The following is a 16,146-nucleotide window of genomic DNA, read 5'->3' on the forward strand; positions in this document are numbered from 1 at the left end:
TTGGATCCACTGACTGAACACTTAGAGCTTATGTAAGCTGGACAAATATTTGGCTTACATTTTGTCGGCCTCTCGCAGCTGGTGCGAATTAAAATCGGCAATAGTATAAAAACGGCGGATGCCACATCAACTAATCACAAAACTCTTTCATATTCAGTCGACTAAAGCTCTACCCAGCAGTTCCCGAAATGAAGCTCCTTTTCCTCGTCACCTTGTTCGCTCTGGCCCTGCAGTTGGTAGCCTCAGCCACGACAACAACGCAGTCATCCGTCACGAAGTGCAAGAACCCGAGCAGGTGCATCAGGACCTACGTGATTGTGACTCGCAGAAGGAACACTTCGGGCTGAATGCTGAAAGCTGAACAACTTTAATCCCATTTTCCCAATAAAGAATGTTACCTGAATCATTTGTGTGCTTCGTATTCGTCAGCGTAGTGTGTATCCCCCAGATTCTGGGAGAGTAGGTCTTTCGTCGATCTAGTCTTATTTGTCCGAGGTGAAATGTCATTTCTTGATCAGGAGACCAGCCAAACGATTGGTATCATAAATAAGGACGTTCATTATTTCACGATTTTCGCAAAAAATCTTTATATATGGCAAATAATTAGCTTATTTTTGTACTGGAGATTTTTATGTCGATCGACAGTCTGGGTCCCGCAAGATTTTAAGAAAGGAGTCTAATACTTAGGATTTCGTCAATCTGGCCCTTCATCATTCTTGCCCTATTAGCCCAACATATAGCCCCCGAATTTTTGGCTCTGCCAATACTTGAAGAACTGATTTTTCTGTACCGTCTACTGACCTAAATTCTTCAGCCATGTGAATCAAAAGAAAAATTCGTAATGCAATTGTCTTTTACTGAGTTCATGGTAAGTGCAAGGAATACTGCTGGACATATTTTCGGATCACTTAACCTCGATTGGATCTCTGGCTACGCCTTGCGTTAGATCCACGACTGCTGGAGCGTCCATTGGAGCGATCACCGCTACCACGAGAGCGGGCATTGCCTCCATTGGAGCGTCCGCCACCGCGCCGTCCTCTCCTGCCCCTTCCGCGACCGCCCTCGTCACGACCTCTGCCGCCTCCTCCACAGCCACCATCATGGTGACGGTGGGGCCGTCTGGTAGATGCAGAAGCCGATGCAGATGTGGTCGAGGCCGATGCAGATGTGGTCGAGGCCGATGCAGATGTGGTCGAGGCTGCTGCTACGGTCGTGGTTACTGCCTCCGTGGTCTCGGTTGCCGTCTCCGTAGTGGAGGCTGCTTCCGTGCTGCTGGTGCTTCCGGAGCTGCTGGTGCTCGATGTGGAGGATGCCGCTGTGGCCAGGGGAACGAGAGCGGCCAGGATGGCCAGGGAAAGCACAAAAAGGTATCGCATCGTGACTCTTGTTTCTGCTCAGGCTTCTGTTCAGGTTCGTGTCCCAATCGTCAATCACACCTTGCTATTTATACCAGACTTCGTATATCCAATCGGAGATACATAGCGAGATTGTCTTCGAGCAGAATATGTGCTCTACCGCTCTTCTGGGGCTTTCCGAGCCCCTTATGTATACATAGATGTTAGCCATTGAATTGTCTTTTTCTTCTGCTTTTTCTTTTTGTTTTTCGACTACTTTGGGAAGCCGCGAAGTGCGTCAGTTCTTCACATGAAAGATGCCATATTATTAAGTGTGCTTACACTGCAAGAAAAACTCGAACAGTGAGCAAAACACTCACAACATTGGATCGTGATATCTGGTGTAGGTTGTAGGCCTGTCCGAGTAGTTCTTACGCCCATATTTAATATTTTCAAAACAGACCTCAAATCTATTTTAATAATCACTTACATATGTAAATGTTTTGGAGTTAACAATTAACAATTCTTGCATGAATTTATTTGTATATATTTTATTTGAAGATCAATGTATGTATGTTTAAAGTCGGAAATCATTTAATGAATATTTTGTCTATCAATATTCAATATTTCAAATTGAACCATGGAAAGGAAACTTTCACTGTAATTGTTTTATAGTCTAAACATCCCCACGTGTAATGGGATGCCAACCTTCACATCATCATCGGATCATAAAAGCACAAATACTCCTATTTTCTAATTCATTGTTCAACCGCTGAGAACACGTGTATTGACAAAGCCGTGCGGCGGCTGCAGAGCTATCTCACAAAAACAGATACCAGAACTGGTATATGAATAAGTTGAAAATAAAGAACGAAAGAGCAATTGAATCGTGTTCTGGAAACCACTAAACCAGAATAAATTTGCCGTTTCCAACGTTCTGGCATTCCTGTCGTTTCTGGTACTTCCGTTACAAGCACTCTTTAGCGGATATCCACAGATCAAGTACCAGTAGTAATTTTTGTCTCCCAATGAAGAATGCTCCCCTCCGTCTATAGGAGTTTTTTAAGCTGGTAAGCTGATTTCCCACAGTATATACATATCTCCTGCAGTAACGTTCTGATCGAGATAATCGAAATCATTGCGTGAGACGGAGCTTGGCTTGTGGATCTGATGCCTTAGCATACTTTTTGGGCGCTGTTCGATCTTTCTTAGCTGCAGCATTTCCCCACTTTATTCTGCTATTTTATCGTTCGGATTTGAATTGATTACCGAATGCACTTACACTCTGCGAAGATGTCCATTGAATCAGTTTAAATATAGACATAGTAAATGTCCCTTGAAAGTCAAGATTAATGATATATGTACTTCTGTAAACTCTGTTCCGGACATCATCCCACGCCCTTTCCCATGATCTTTGACAAATGGCAAAGTAGAAGAACCCACCCAACCACTGTTTCCGGCATGCTCCGAAGGGGAAGATATTGGAAGGGGAACGTATGGTATAAGAGAAGAATAGCTAGAGGTACCCAAAAAGTATGCCAACTAAACCCCACCTGGTGTGGTCCCCTGTCTCGTGCCATGTTAACTGGTTTTCCCCAAAATTTCACTTACGTCGATCAGGAACAAACTGAAAAAACAATACCACAATAGGTACTGTAATCGTAAAGTGATCTTGTGAAAGGGAATGAACGGAATGGAGGGGAGTGCTTGGAGACACATCTGTGGATGAGTGGAGTGGATGCTAGATGCTATAAATATCCATTCTGGTGCCACTGCCACCAACAGTTCCAAGCGGTCCAAACGAGTCCACACACTTACAATGCGCTCCGTTATCGCTCTTTCTCTGGTCGTCCTGGCCATGCTCGTCCTGTGCAGCCAGGTCTCGGCCTCCGGGTCCACAACAACAACGACATCCGCATCGGCAACAACAACAACAACAGCAGCGGCGACCACCACAACAACCTCTGCTTCGGCAACCACCACCACAGATGCCTCAGCCACAACCACAACAGATGCCTCGGCCACGACCACAACCGCAGCCACCACCAAGAAGCACCGCCGCCGCCGTGTCATTATCAAACGGATCATAGTCCGCCGTGGCGGAGTCCGTCGAAGGGCGACGGAAAGCTCAACCAATGGCGTCCACCGGCGTCGTGAGGTGGTCCGTGTCCGCAGGACGGTCCGCCGAATCTAATCCGATCCCCTATGACCCTATGAACCTATGGCCATTATCTCCAATATACATCTAATAAAATCTGCATTTTTCAAAGATTTTGATTGTACATCTGTAAAGCAGGAAAGTTACCACCTTCCAGTTTCCAGTACCAGTTTCTTGCTCTTTAGCTCTGAAAGTATCCAATGCTAATACAAAAAGTAGTAGAAGTAGTAGTACATCCAGCGATCGGCATTGGATACATCTAGCCGGCACAGTGAAATGATCGTGGAACAGCCAATGATCTAAACCGGCTAAAGATAGTTCATATTCCTCCCAAAGTGATGCAAATCAGCTGCTGCACTTGATGATGGGCTATCCGTGGGCTGTCACATTTGATGGAAGTGTTTACTCGTCATATCGTCTACAGGTCGTCTATGGTCTATGATTCTCCGAATGATGAGTGGTTACTGTTGTTCCGGTTCCTATTCCTAGCTGCTGTAGTGCCACTTATCGAAGCTCTACAATCAACATGGTCCACATACTCGTAGAAAGCCAAGATTGTCAAAGAAGGACCCTAATTAATGATCAAAGCCTATAAGCTATAGCTTTAAGCCGCAGTTTAAAGACTGTCACCATCAGAGTAGAAAGCTGAATTGCTTGTAATATGAAAAACTACTTCAGAAAAGCCCAATGTTCTCGGATCAAACTCGTACTTTTTATCGAGCCATGTGTATTTAGAAATTCTGTTTTCGGGACTCCAAATATTGACACGATTTCTTCTGTTGGCCCAGACAGCGTTAGCCAGAGTGTTTGCTCGCCACTGTACTCGTACATTCAGCTCCTAAGGTACCCAAATTAGCCCTATAGAATGTTATCAGTGAATACTGATACTTTTATAAATGGAATATTGTCACGCTTCAGACATATGGGCATATGTATGTACATACGAGTATGTGGGTATATGAAAATATGTACACAGAAGCGAGAGTGGTCTCCAGTTATCTAAAACTTTCCGTTGAATTATTGCCATAATCGTTTGATTCAAAAATCGCCGACAACAATGGAAATTACGATTTGAACGAGTACCTACAAATGGGCGACCTATAAAAAACCATACTTTATCGACTGGAAGATACAGTCAGCTAATAGTTAGTACAAAGAAAAGCCACGATGCGTCCAATTAGAGCCCTCTTTCTAGCCATCCTGGCCGCACTCATGGTGCTGTCTCTCCAGTTAACACTGCCTGCCACCGGCTCGTCCTCCGGGACTCCTACGAGCAGCTCGCCCTCCGGCACTCCTACCAGCACCTCGCCCGCCGGCACGCCTACCAGCAGCTCGCCCTCCGGCACTCCTGCCAGCAGCTCGTCCTCCGACACTTCGCCAGCTACGACCACCACAACAACAGAAGCCACGACGACAACCACAACCACAACAGAAGAGGCGACTACCAAGAAGCACCATCGCCGCATCCATCGCAGGCGTATAGTGATTATCCGTAGAGAGAGAGGCGGCGGGGATAACAGGAGGAACAGGAGACTTAGGCGTAAAGGTGGAAGCGGTGGGGACGTGAGGCGTGTACGTGTTCATGAGCGTCGCAGAGTGCGCTTGGGCCGAAGGTTCTCCCGGGTGTAAAAACCCATAAATACTCGTAATTACTCACGAAGAAAGCCAATAAATGTTTACTAATGCGAACTCTGGTACACTCATACAGGGGTCATACATTATACCCACTGGTTCTATGTAATTGAGAGCTGCTCTGATCGTATTGCTCTGGAAGTCTGTATTATTGTAGCAATAGATAGATAGATGCTGGCCAAAAGTGAAGAGATTGTAAACACAGAGCCGCCCCGAGTCCTAGAGTCCTAGAATGGCGGCTTCTCAATGCCACACTCATCGGGCTTCTTGAAGACGAGCGCGTAGGCTAGAATGGGGGGGACATTGCTGTCCTCGGAGGCAGCTGACAGCAGCGAGTGCGTGGAGCAGGTCTCCATGAAGAGCGTCTCCGCATCGAAAGCACTCCAGCGCCCAAGCGCTAGCTGCTCCTTGACGTACTTCAGTTGGGTATTTATCTGTGGTGGCATTGGTCAGTGGGGTTTTCGGGAGCCACTTTAGGGCAGAGACGCAGACAACCCACCATTGGCACCAGCAGCGGAGTGCGACAGCAATTAAAGAACTCGGCCACAAACTTACGGATGTTCTCAGGGTGCGATTTCGCATTGATCGCCTGCTGCAGGATGACCCGAACGATGGCGCGAATCTGGGAAATGGGATATAGGATATAGGAAGTCATCGGTTATTCGGGATAAGTGAAAAGTCGGCAGACCGCTCTGCACCTCTGGATGTTGGCAGATGTAGGCCCAGTTTCCACGGCGCAGCTCCTTCTGTATGCGCGGTATGGTGTTGTATTTCCCGATTGCCCGCGAGTCCCATTTGCCGAGATCCCAGATCTTTGCTTGGGTTTCTTTCGCCATTTGTAACAGATGTTTTTAATACGTAAATTTGGATATACTGATTGAACTAATGAGTGATGGAATGATTGCTAGATTGATTAGATAGAGCCTTGTTGTTGTAAATGGGTGGCAGTCTTGAAAGACGCTGGATTCTATCGATGTTATCGATCGTGTAAAAGTGTCATCGGACATCCTCGACGATTGCATTAATATCGAAATGAAATATATTCGAAATAACATTCTCTATTTAGAAATCGAGTTCAAAGATAAGTTTTCCAACAACCCCAATCAAATATGAGTTACCCGCGCTCGAAAAATACTCATGATACTTGATACGTTTTTTAGGTATTTGTTATTATATTTATATCGATCAACAGTCTGGACTTCCAAGGCCCTGGGAAAGTATGTCGTTCGCTGATCAGGCCCTATTTTCCCTATTTGTAACTATATTGTAACGAATGTGAGATATGAGTTGGCTGACTATTGGGTTTCCTGCCATATTGACTCTAAACAGTATGTCTTGGCTCGGAGCCGTTTGGAAATAAAGTCTTTCTCTGTCTCTGTTTGCCAATCCGGAATAAGAACTGATCGTATATGCTTGATCAACCCCAATAGCCGAGTCGAATAGCCATTTCTGTCTCTCCCCCCGTCATGTTTAACGCCTAGAATATACGAGCTACAGAAGCCAAATTTCTGTGATTGCCACGGCCCCTCCGACCAATAAAGGGAGGAAATCTCTGGCATCCAAAACGTTGAAGATATGACCATATCTAACAGATTGCCGAATCTAGATCAGATCGGAACATTATTCCACGCTCACTAATTCTCTCTCTCTCTCTCTCTCTCTCTCTCTGTCTTTGTCTCTCCCTCCCTCACTCTCATTGTCGTGCAGTGTGCGCCCCCCGTCAGAGAGAAGCGAGATAGCAACACAGCTGGTGTCGGAGAGAGAGAGAGAGAGAGAGAGATAGATGTAGCAAATAAATGGAAGCTTATAAAATTCGAATGGAAGAGGAATAAACAATTAACATTAGAACAGATGTTCTTAGCGGTCGTCGTTCCTCTATTTCTCTCTATGTATTTTTCCATCTCTCCCGATAATTTCGAGCAAAATGGAGATAAATCGCGAAGACTGGCGAGGGGTATCGCCACATTAACCAACAAATCAATTCGTCCCTTCACGAGAAGCGATACATAAGACAGAGAGAGACAGAGCATTCGCCAGTCATCGGCTCTGATATCAAATCTGGCGCTTACGTATAATTCCCCAAACAACATATTGTATAGGTTACATAAATCATATCATATACACAATATTTCGACTATTGGGCGGTCGATCTGGTCGTGGCATGTCGTGCCACTCAATGGGCATCCAAGGCAATCCCTTTTTAATCCCCTCTTCATGGCTTAACCCTCATAAAATAATGTGAATCAAAAGAAAAATTCGTAGTGCAATTGTCTTTTACTGAGTTCATGGTGAAAGCAGGGAATACTGCTGGACATGTTTTCGGATCACTTAACCGCGATTAGATCTCTGGCTACGCCTTGCGTTAGATCCACGACTGCTGGAGCGTCCATTGGAGCGACCACCACCACCGCGCCCACCACGCTGCCGGTCCTCTCCTCGTCCGCCGCCGCCCCTGCGTCCACCTCCCCTTTCGCCGTCATCACGTCCTCTCCTGCCCCTTCCACGACCGCCCTCGTCACGACCTCTGCCGCCTCCTCCACAGCCACCATCATGGTGACGGTGGGGCCGTCTGGTAGATGCAGAAGCCGATGCAGATGTGGTCGAGGCCGATGCAGATGTGGTCGAGGCCGATGCAGATGTGGTCGAGGCTGCTGCTACGGTCGTGGTTACTGCCTCCGTGGTCTCGGTTGCCGTCTCCGTAGTGGAGGCTGCTTCCGTGCTGCTGGTGCTTCCGGAGCTGCTGGTGCTCGATGTGGAGGATGCCGCTGTGGCCAGGGGAACGAGAGCGGCCAGGATGGCCAGGGAAAGCACAAAAAGGTATCGCATCGTGACTCTTGTTTCTGCTCAGGCTTCTGTTCAGGTTCGTGTCCCAATCGTCAATCACACCTTGCTATTTATACCAGACTTCGTATATCCAATCGGAGATACATAGCGAGATTGTCTTCGAGCAGAATATGTGCTCTACCGCTCTTCTGGGGCTTTCCGAGCCCCTTATGTATACATAGATGTTAGCCATTGAATTGTCTTTTTCTTCTGCTTTTTCTTTTTGTTTTTCGACTACTTTGGGAAGCCGCGAAGTGCGTCAGTTCTTCACATGAAAGATGCCATATTATTAAGTGTGCTTACACTGCAAGAAAAACTCGAACAGTGAGCAAAACACTCACAACATTGGATCGTGATATCTGGTGTAGGTTGTAGGCCTGTCCGAGTAGTTCTTACGCCCATATTTAATATTTTCAAAACAGACCTCAAATCTATTTTAATAATCACTTACATATGTAAATGTTTTGGGGTTAACAATTAACAATTCTTGCATGAATTTATTTGTATATATTTTATTTGAAGATCAATGTATGTATGTTTAAAGTCGGAAATCATTTAATGAATATTTTGTCTATCAATATTCAATATTTCAAATTGAACCATGGAAAGGAAACTTTCACTGTAATTGTTTTATAGTCTAAACATCCCCACGTGTAATGGGATGCCAACCTTCACATCATCATCGGATCATAAAAGCACAAATACTCCTATTTTCTAATTCATTGTTCAACCGCTGAGAACACGTGTATTGACAAAGCCGTGCGGCGGCTGCAGAGCTATCTCACAAAAACAGATACCAGAACTGGTATATGAATAAGTTGAAAATAAAGAACGAAAGAGCAATTGAATCGTGTTCTGGAAACCACTAAACCAGAATAAATTTGCCGTTTCCAACGTTCTGGCATTCCTGTCGTTTCTGGTACTTCCGTTACAAGCACTCTTTAGCGGATATCCACAGATCAAGTACCAGTAGTAATTTTTGTCTCCCAATGAAGAATGCTCCCCTCCGTCTATAGGAGTTTTTTAAGCTGGTAAGCTGATTTCCCACAGTATATACATATCTCCTGCAGTAACGTTCTGATCGAGATAATCGAAATCATTGCGTGAGACGGAGCTTGGCTTGTGGATCTGATGCCTTAGCATACTTTTTGGGCGCTGTTCGATCTTTCTTAGCTGCAGCATTTCCCCACTTTATTCTGCTATTTTATCGTTCGGATTTGAATTGATTACCGAATGCACTTACACTCTGCGAAGATGTCCATTGAATCAGTTTAAATATAGACATAGTAAATGTCCCTTGAAAGTCAAGATTAATGATATATGTACTTCTGTAAACTCTGTTCCGGACATCATCCCACGCCCTTTCCCATGATCTTTGACAAATGGCAAAGTAGAAGAACCCACCCAACCACTGTTTCCGGCATGCTCCGAAGGGGAAGATATTGGAAGGGGAACGTATGGTATAAGAGAAGAATAGCTAGAGGTACCCAAAAAGTATGCCAACTAAACCCCACCTGGTGTGGTCCCCTGTCTCGTGCCATGTTAACTGGTTTTCCCCAAAATTTCACTTACGTCGATCAGGAACAAACTGAAAAAACAATACCACAATAGGTACTGTAATCGTAAAGTGATCTTGTGAAAGGGAATGAACGGAATGGAGGGGAGTGCTTGGAGACACATCTGTGGATGAGTGGAGTGGATGCTAGATGCTATAAATATCCATTCTGGTGCCACTGACACCAACAGTTCCAAGCGGTCCAAACGAGTCCACACACTTACAATGCGCTCCGTTATCGCTCTTTCTCTGGTCGTCCTGGCCATGCTCGTCCTGTGCAGCCAGGTCTCGGCCTCCGGGTCCACAACAACAACGACATCCGCATCGGCAACAACAACAACAACAGCAGCGGCGACCACCACAACAACCTCTGCTTCGGCAACCACCACCACAGATGCCTCAGCCACAACCACAACAGATGCCTCGGCCACGACCACAACCGCAGCCACCACCAAGAAGCACCGCCGCCGCCGTGTCATTATCAAACGGATCATAGTCCGCCGTGGCGGAGTCCGTCGAAGGGCGACGGAAAGCTCAACCAATGGCGTCCACCGGCGTCGTGAGGTGGTCCGTGTCCGCAGGACGGTCCGCCGAATCTAATCCGATCCCCTATGACCCTATGAACCTATGGCCATTATCTCCAATATACATCTAATAAAATCTGCATTTTTCAAAGATTTTGATTGTACATCTGTAAAGCAGGAAAGTTACCACCTTCCAGTTTCCAGTACCAGTTTCTTGCTCTTTAGCTCTGAAAGTATCCACCACAACAACAGAAGCCACGACGACAACCACAACCACAACAGAAGAGGCGACTACCAAGAAGCACCATCGCCGCATCCATCGCAGGCGTATAGTGATTATCCGTAGAGAGAGAGAGGCGGCGGGGATAACAGGAGGAACAGGAGACTTAGGCGTAAAGGTGGAAGCGGTGGGGACGTGAGGCGTGTACGTGTTCATGAGCGTCGCAGAGTGCGCTTGGGCCGAAGGTTCTCCCGGGTGTAAAAACCCATAAATACTCGTAATTACTCACGAAGAAAGCCAATAAATGTTTACTAATGCGAACTCTGGTACACTCATACAGGGGTCATACATTATACCCACTGGTTCTATGTAATTGAGAGCTGCTCTGATCGTATTGCTCTGGAAGTCTGTATTATTGTAGCAATAGATAGATAGATGCTGGCCAAAAGTGAAGAAATTGTAAACACAGAGCCGCCCCGAGTCCTAGAGTCCTAGAGTCCTAGAATGGCGGCTTCTCAATGCCACACTCATCGGGCTTCTTGAAGACGAGCGCGTAGGCTAGAATGGGGGGGACATTGCTGTCCTCGGAGGCAGCTGACAGCAGCGAGTGCGTGGAGCAGGTCTCCATGAAGAGCGTCTCCGCATCGAAAGCACTCCAGCGCCCAAGCGCTAGCTGCTCCTTGACGTACTTCAGTTGGGTATTTATCTGTGGTGGCATTGGTCAGTGGGGTTTTCGGGAGCCACTTTAGGGCAGAGACGCAGACAACCCACCATTGGCACCAGCAGCGGAGTGCGACAGCAATTAAAGAACTCGGCCACAAACTTACGGATGTTCTCAGGGTGCGATTTCGCATTGATCGCCTGCTGCAGGATGACCCGAACGATGGCGCGAATCTGGGAAATGGGATATAGGATATAGGAAGTCATCGGTTATTCGGGATAAGTGAAAAGTCGGCAGACCGCTCTGCACCTCTGGATGTTGGCAGATGTAGGCCCAGTTTCCACGGCGCAGCTCCTTCTGTATGCGCGGTATGGTGTTGTATTTCCCGATTGCCCGCGAGTCCCATTTGCCGAGATCCCAGATCTTTGCTTGGGTTTCTTTCGCCATTTGTAACAGATGTTTTTAATACGTAAATTTGGATATACTGATTGAACTAATGAGTGATGGAATGATTGCTAGATTGATTAGATAGAGCCTTGTTGTTGTAAATGGGTGGCAGTCTTGAAAGACGCTGGATTCTATCGATGTTATCGATCGTGTAAAAGTGTCATCGGACATCCTCGACGATTGCATTAATATCGAAATGAAATATATTCGAAATAAAATTCAGATTTTCAGCTCAAATATTAATTTTTCCAACAGCCCTAGTTTAATTTGAATTGCCCGCGCTCGATACTCATAAACTCGATACGTTGTACAGTTATTTATGGGATTAGCAAATCTGGTCACACTGCCAACCCAAAAAAGAAAATTTCGACGAACATTTTTCGAGATTTCCGTTTTTAATTAAAAATAATGAATTAATTAACGCTGTAAATTAACACCATCCACAACTTCAGAAAGTTTTACACCGCAAAGACAACGGAAAGCGATGGTAAGCTGACAAAAGAGCGCTGATGATGAAAGAAAATCTGCCCGGCTTGCCCGGAAAAATGAAGTGCTGGTCGTAATAATTGACCAAAAATAGAATGGAGAACCCAAAAATAGCTGCGCACGTTTCTAATTAGACTCGTTGTCCTCCCCGTCCATTGCAGGCTGTGCTGGGCGCCCAACTGGTGATCACGCTGGTGATGGTCAGCGTGATACAGAAACTGAGTCCCCACTACTCCTTCGCCAAGTGGATACTCTGTCGCACCGGCCTCTATCGCTATCTGCACCCAACGGACGACGAGCTGCGCTCCAAGGGCGGTGTGCCCAAGGAGAAACCGGCTAAGGGCAAACACAAGCAGCAGAATGGAGTCTCCGGGCAGTTCCACATACCGCGCAGCATTGAGGTGGACCTAGAGACGTTGCCGGTGCTAGAGCAGGACGTGGTTCACCTGCGCTACTTCACCGAATACCAATGGCTGCTGGACTTCAGTATCTACGCCGGCATTGTGTACGTGATCTCCGAGGTGGGTTTGAAATGTTCAAATATTGATATTTACCCATTTTATCTGCGCTCGTGCTCTCTCTTGGGCAGCTCTTCCACTTCTACTTTCCCCTGAAGCAGGAGATCAACCTAAGCATGGTCTGGTGCCTGCTAGTCATCTTCTTTGCCCTCAAGCTGCTGTCCTCTCTTACCGTGCTGTACTTCCAAAGCGAGGAATCAATTGGCGAGCGATCCATGGTTATTGTGGCCTGTCTGGTCTATCTGCTGATCGCTATGATCGTGCTGATCATCGACGAGCGCATTCTGGAGACAGGACTGGAGGACGCCTACACCAGCTTCAATGCCAGCGCCTCGAAATTTCTCACCGAGCAGGGTCTACCCTCATCGTGAGTAGAAGCAAAGCTTTAAGATGGTCAGCGGCCTAAAGCCCTTTTTATTTCCAGTGGTCCGGCCTCAAAAATTGTGGTCAAGTTCTTTCTCGCTCTGAGCTGCGGTGTGCTCGGCTCCCTGTTCACCTTCCCCGGCCTGCGCATGGCCAAGATGCACTGGGACTCGCTGAAATACTGCAGCGGCAATCGCGTGATGCAAGTCCTGCTAAATCTCAGCTTCGTGCTACCGTTTATTTTGGTCATTTTGTGGATCAGGCCCATTAGCCGTGACTATTTAACAGTGCGCGTCTTTCAGGGCATGCAACAGCCACTGTAAGCTTGCGGATCATTTTCTTTTCACTCCCCCACTCCTACAATGCTCCTCTCTTTTTTTAGACTGACGCCGCATGCCTTTGAAACGCTGCGCTTGCTGCTGGTCGTCTTTGTGGTGGTCATGCGCTTCGCCCTGATGCCCATCTATCTGCAATCGTACCTGAACCTGGCCTATGATAAAATACTGGATCTGCGCAAGGAGGCCGGTCGCATCACCAATGTGGAGTTCAAACAGAAGGTGTGCATGGGCTGAAATTTCACTGAATTGCTTAACCGCTGCTCTCCCCACAGATCTCCTCTATTTTCTACTATCTCTGCGTTGTGACCCTGCAATTCGCTGCCCCGCTCATTCTGTGCCTCTACCTGACGCTGATGTACAAAAGCCTGGGCGGCTTCAGCTGGGCAGGCGTCTTCAATGAAGCTGTCGTGCTGCAGCACGAGTGCGCTGCCGGCGACGTGGAGACGGCCTTATCCGGCGGTACTACCATTGAAGAGGGAGACTTCAACATTATGGAGTCGGCGCAGTCGCTGCAGGCATCGTTCAGTAGCCTTAAAAATGTAAGAGCCCCCAGATAACGCGAGTTTGTTCAATTTGGAAATGTATTCTCTGTGTATCCCAGGTGTTCTCCACGGAGGTCTACAAGGGATTTCTGGGCTTCGCTACCTGGTGGAGCTACTTCACTCTCTTTGCGACTTCCTCCCTGGGCATTGTCTACCAGTCCTACTTCAACAAAACCTAAGGCCTTCTTCATCTAATTGCATATACTCGCTGGTGTTCTCTACACCCAGCAACCAGCATGGTAATCATAGTTAGTCACTTTATGTTTTGTCGTAGTCCATTCGTATCGTTGATATTGTTTTATAGTCCAGTCCAAGAGAAACCACACTGAATACTTCTTGGTTTGCACCGTTTCTTGTATATAATACTACTTTATCGATTGTTTATAAAGTTTGTAATAAAGACTTTTAACCAGGAGTTAGTCATCGAGTGCTTGAGTTAATTAAAATCGCCTTGAAGCTGAGATTACCTATCAGAATCTCTTTTGACAAGCGGAGACGAAAACACTCTTACCTATCTGAAAATATTGATAATTCTTGCTCCTATTCTCTGGACGGTAGGGGAATTTCTGTAATTGGAATCTTTCTTTCGACTCTAAAGGATGAGGCTTCTAGCATCATTTTAATATGCTCGTGGATGCCAATCAAGCTTTTCCTAAAACCTCACTTGTGCATTCTGTTCTATTCCTCCTATTCTATAAAGTTTCTTTAATCAATATTATTACGCCTCGTGTCTATGATAAGGTCGTAAGGAAAACTTAGCTCCCTTAGTCCTAAACAAATGGCATTGTCTAAGGTCTCAGGTTTCCTTCGACTTCCCTTCCCATTAAACAATTTCATTCTCAGTCGAAAAGGTACGAGCTATATCTAAACAAAAATAAATACAAAAGATGTTTGTTTAGTTGATTATTGGTTAATTTGAAAACACCGTTTTATTGAACCTCAAAGGTAGTGGATAGAAGTAACTTAATAGACCACAGGCCAAAGTATATCATTTCATATGTCGTTTTCCAATATATAGTGCGAAGGAAGGTAACCCGATTTTACTGCGTAATCGTTACCATATTATATATGTATTAGTTTCTAGTATCGTTGACTGCCTCCCGCTTAGATTTTGGCAATGCCAATGACACCGCAGCCAATACGGGCGCCGGCATTGCCGGTGGTCTTGCTTAGCTCGTGACCACCCTTGCCCAAGTCATCAGCGTCGGCGTGGACGACCACGGTGCGTCCTATGATGCTGTCGGCACCGAACAGCGTGATCTTCGAGTCGGTGATGCTGACGGCCGTGGGGCTGTCACCGGCCGCCTGGATGTTGCCCAAGTCGCCCAAGTGGCGGTTCTCATCGGTGGGGGCACCGTGCTCCTTGTTCCGGGGGTTAAAGTGGGGGCCGGACGACATGCAGCCGTTGGTGTTGTCCCCGAACTCGTGCACATGGAATCCGTGCAGTCCCTTGGCAAGGCCCAGCACCTCGCCGGTGACTTTCACGGGAGCCTCGCTGGTCTGTTGTAAAAAAGAAAGAATGAATGTTGAACAACTTGATTATCTCTAGGGGCATGATAGTGCTCGGATTCCCGATAAGCGAAGTGTGTGTACAATCGTGACATGTACATACTGGCCCCCATACACATAGATACGCTGAGCTGCGCACTGTTATTCGACTTATATAATTTGCATTTGTTAAATGACACAGCGAAAACCGCGCTCGCACTTAATTCTGTACAGCAATATTCATCAATACCATAGCCACAGAGCGGGGACCGGGGAAACCGGCACTTCGACCTTTAAAATGGCTTCGCTTAATGCTGTTGTTGTTACCGTGGACTGCCATTTTTTCTAGAACATTTCCAGAAATTTAACGCTTTAGTAGATAAACTCACCTCCTGCTCAAAGAAAACGGTGCCCTTGGCATCGCCATTAATTACACAGACAGCTTTAACCATTATTTTAATGTTTTTTTTTTATTAAACAGCGAGCAAATAAATTCTGGTCAGTGCAGTTGATTTATATATGGAATATACGGTCTGACCCTCAGAAGTATACCAAAATATACCATCTCATTTTCAAAATATACCGTAAATATACTGACGAATTCAATTTATATTATACATATTCCTCGATTTTGATATTCCCTGGCATATTACTAGCTAGATAGTACCCGCAGCCCTGTCCACATAATTTTATCCAATTAATGAACCTATTTTCTACTTGACTACTTTGACGTTATTGGATTTTGCCTAAAAAAGGTTTTAGCGAAAAAGGTAAACAAAAATGTCTCTTTTTGCACATGGTAACAGCGGTAACTACACTTTTGGATCCAGACGACTCATTAATCGCTAGAGCTGCGCGCCAAAATGGAATTGTTTGAAAGTGAAAGAGCGACAGGAAGGCACGTTTTGAGAGAGCGAAAATTCAATAAACCTGTGTGAGGAAATTTCTTAACATAAGTTCATTAATAGATTGATGAAATTGATAAAAAAAAATATACCATTATATTTGTACCCCAAAAAATACTGAAAAGTATTAAAAATACCGTATATTCACTTTA

General features: G+C 46.0%; 6 protein-coding genes across 7 annotated transcripts; 3 read left to right on the plus strand and 3 right to left on the minus strand.

Annotated features, from left to right (window-relative positions):
* Positions 1-156: 156 nt before the first annotated feature.
* On the plus strand, positions 157-393 carry LOC108150936. Its single transcript, XM_017279266.1, has one exon. The coding sequence runs from the start codon at positions 189-191 to the stop codon at positions 345-347; it is 159 nt and encodes a 52-aa protein (XP_017134755.1). The 5' UTR covers positions 157-188; the 3' UTR covers positions 348-393.
* Positions 394-4,659: 4,266 nt separating this feature from the next.
* Positions 4,660-5,121, plus strand: LOC117186643 (salivary glue protein Sgs-3-like). Its single transcript, XM_033387679.1, has one exon. It carries the CDS (start codon positions 4,660-4,662, stop codon positions 5,119-5,121), a length of 462 nt encoding a protein of 153 aa, XP_033243570.1.
* Positions 5,122-5,141: 20 nt separating this feature from the next.
* On the minus strand, positions 5,142-6,047 carry LOC108153732. The gene is made up of 3 exons (XM_017283861.2): positions 5,823-6,047; positions 5,624-5,746; positions 5,142-5,558 (listed from the first exon to the last, which is right to left on the minus strand). Exons 1-3 carry the CDS (start codon positions 5,958-5,960, stop codon positions 5,352-5,354), a joined length of 468 nt encoding a protein of 155 aa, XP_017139350.1. The 5' UTR covers positions 5,961-6,047; the 3' UTR covers positions 5,142-5,351.
* Positions 6,048-10,527: 4,480 nt separating this feature from the next.
* LOC117186325 lies at positions 10,528-11,441 on the minus strand. The gene is made up of 3 exons (XM_033386957.1): positions 11,217-11,441; positions 11,018-11,140; positions 10,528-10,952 (listed from the first exon to the last, which is right to left on the minus strand). Exons 1-3 carry the CDS (start codon positions 11,352-11,354, stop codon positions 10,746-10,748), a joined length of 468 nt encoding a protein of 155 aa, XP_033242848.1. The 5' UTR covers positions 11,355-11,441; the 3' UTR covers positions 10,528-10,745.
* A 238-nt stretch (positions 11,442-11,679) lies between these two features.
* LOC108152923 (transmembrane protein 161B) lies at positions 11,680-14,016 on the plus strand. Its single transcript, XM_017282603.2, has 7 exons — positions 11,680-11,841; positions 12,002-12,361; positions 12,430-12,725; positions 12,783-13,040; positions 13,104-13,278; positions 13,332-13,598; positions 13,661-14,016. The coding sequence occupies exons 1-7, from the start codon at positions 11,839-11,841 to the stop codon at positions 13,778-13,780; spliced, it is 1,479 nt and encodes a 492-aa protein (XP_017138092.1). The 5' UTR covers positions 11,680-11,838; the 3' UTR covers positions 13,781-14,016.
* A 475-nt stretch (positions 14,017-14,491) lies between these two features.
* Positions 14,492-15,613, minus strand: LOC108152924 (superoxide dismutase [Cu-Zn]). Of its 2 annotated transcripts, none has more exons than XM_017282606.2 (2): positions 15,479-15,613; positions 14,492-15,101 (listed from the first exon to the last, which is right to left on the minus strand). In XM_017282606.2, the coding sequence occupies exons 1-2, from the start codon at positions 15,539-15,541 to the stop codon at positions 14,706-14,708; spliced, it is 459 nt and encodes a 152-aa protein (XP_017138095.1). In that variant the 5' UTR covers positions 15,542-15,613; the 3' UTR covers positions 14,492-14,705. The 2 variants fall into 2 exon arrangements, with proteins under 2 accessions (XP_017138095.1, XP_017138094.1); XM_017282605.1 differs by lacking the exon at positions 15,479-15,613 and adding an exon at positions 15,340-15,444.
* Positions 15,614-16,146: the final 533 nt, after the last annotated feature.

The sequence above is a fragment of the Drosophila miranda genome, chromosome XR, assembly GCF_003369915.1.
Source record: "Drosophila miranda strain MSH22 chromosome XR, D.miranda_PacBio2.1, whole genome shotgun sequence".
In the NCBI taxonomy this organism is placed as follows: Eukaryota; Metazoa; Arthropoda; class Insecta; order Diptera; family Drosophilidae; genus Drosophila; species Drosophila miranda.

What these genes read in the sequence shown, in the direction of transcription:
- LOC108153732 (XM_017283861.2), bottom strand. Translation starts at nt 5,960, where the DNA reads ATGGCGAAAGAAACCCAAGCAAAGATCTGGGATCTCGGCAAATGGGAC. An exon ending in ACATCTGCCAACATCCAGAG is followed by an intron (nt 5,747 to 5,822) that starts GTGCAGAGCGGT and finishes CCCATTTCCCAG; the next exon opens with ATTCGCGCCATCGTTCGGGT. An exon ending in CTCCGCTGCTGGTGCCAATG is followed by an intron (nt 5,559 to 5,623) that starts GTGGGTTGTCTG and finishes ATGCCACCACAG; the next exon opens with ATAAATACCCAACTGAAGTA.
- LOC108150936 (XM_017279266.1), top strand. Translation starts at nt 189, where the DNA reads ATGAAGCTCCTTTTCCTCGTCACCTTGTTCGCTCTGGCCCTGCAGTTG.
- LOC117186325 (XM_033386957.1), bottom strand. Translation starts at nt 11,354, where the DNA reads ATGGCGAAAGAAACCCAAGCAAAGATCTGGGATCTCGGCAAATGGGAC. An exon ending in ACATCTGCCAACATCCAGAG is followed by an intron (nt 11,141 to 11,216) that starts GTGCAGAGCGGT and finishes CCCATTTCCCAG; the next exon opens with ATTCGCGCCATCGTTCGGGT. An exon ending in CTCCGCTGCTGGTGCCAATG is followed by an intron (nt 10,953 to 11,017) that starts GTGGGTTGTCTG and finishes ATGCCACCACAG; the next exon opens with ATAAATACCCAACTGAAGTA.
- LOC108152924 (XM_017282605.1), bottom strand. Translation starts at nt 15,429, where the DNA reads ATGGCAGTCCACGGTAACAACAACAGCATTAAGCGAAGCCATTTTAAA. An exon ending in GTCCCCGCTCTGTGGCTATG is followed by an intron (nt 15,102 to 15,339) that starts GTATTGATGAAT and finishes TTTTTACAACAG; the next exon opens with ACCAGCGAGGCTCCCGTGAA.
- LOC117186643 (XM_033387679.1), top strand. Translation starts at nt 4,660, where the DNA reads ATGCGTCCAATTAGAGCCCTCTTTCTAGCCATCCTGGCCGCACTCATG.
- LOC108152923 (XM_017282603.2), top strand. An exon ending in CAGGGCATGCAACAGCCACT is followed by an intron (nt 13,041 to 13,103) that starts GTAAGCTTGCGG and finishes CTCTTTTTTTAG; the next exon opens with ACTGACGCCGCATGCCTTTG. An exon ending in ATGTGGAGTTCAAACAGAAG is followed by an intron (nt 13,279 to 13,331) that starts GTGTGCATGGGC and finishes CTCTCCCCACAG; the next exon opens with ATCTCCTCTATTTTCTACTA.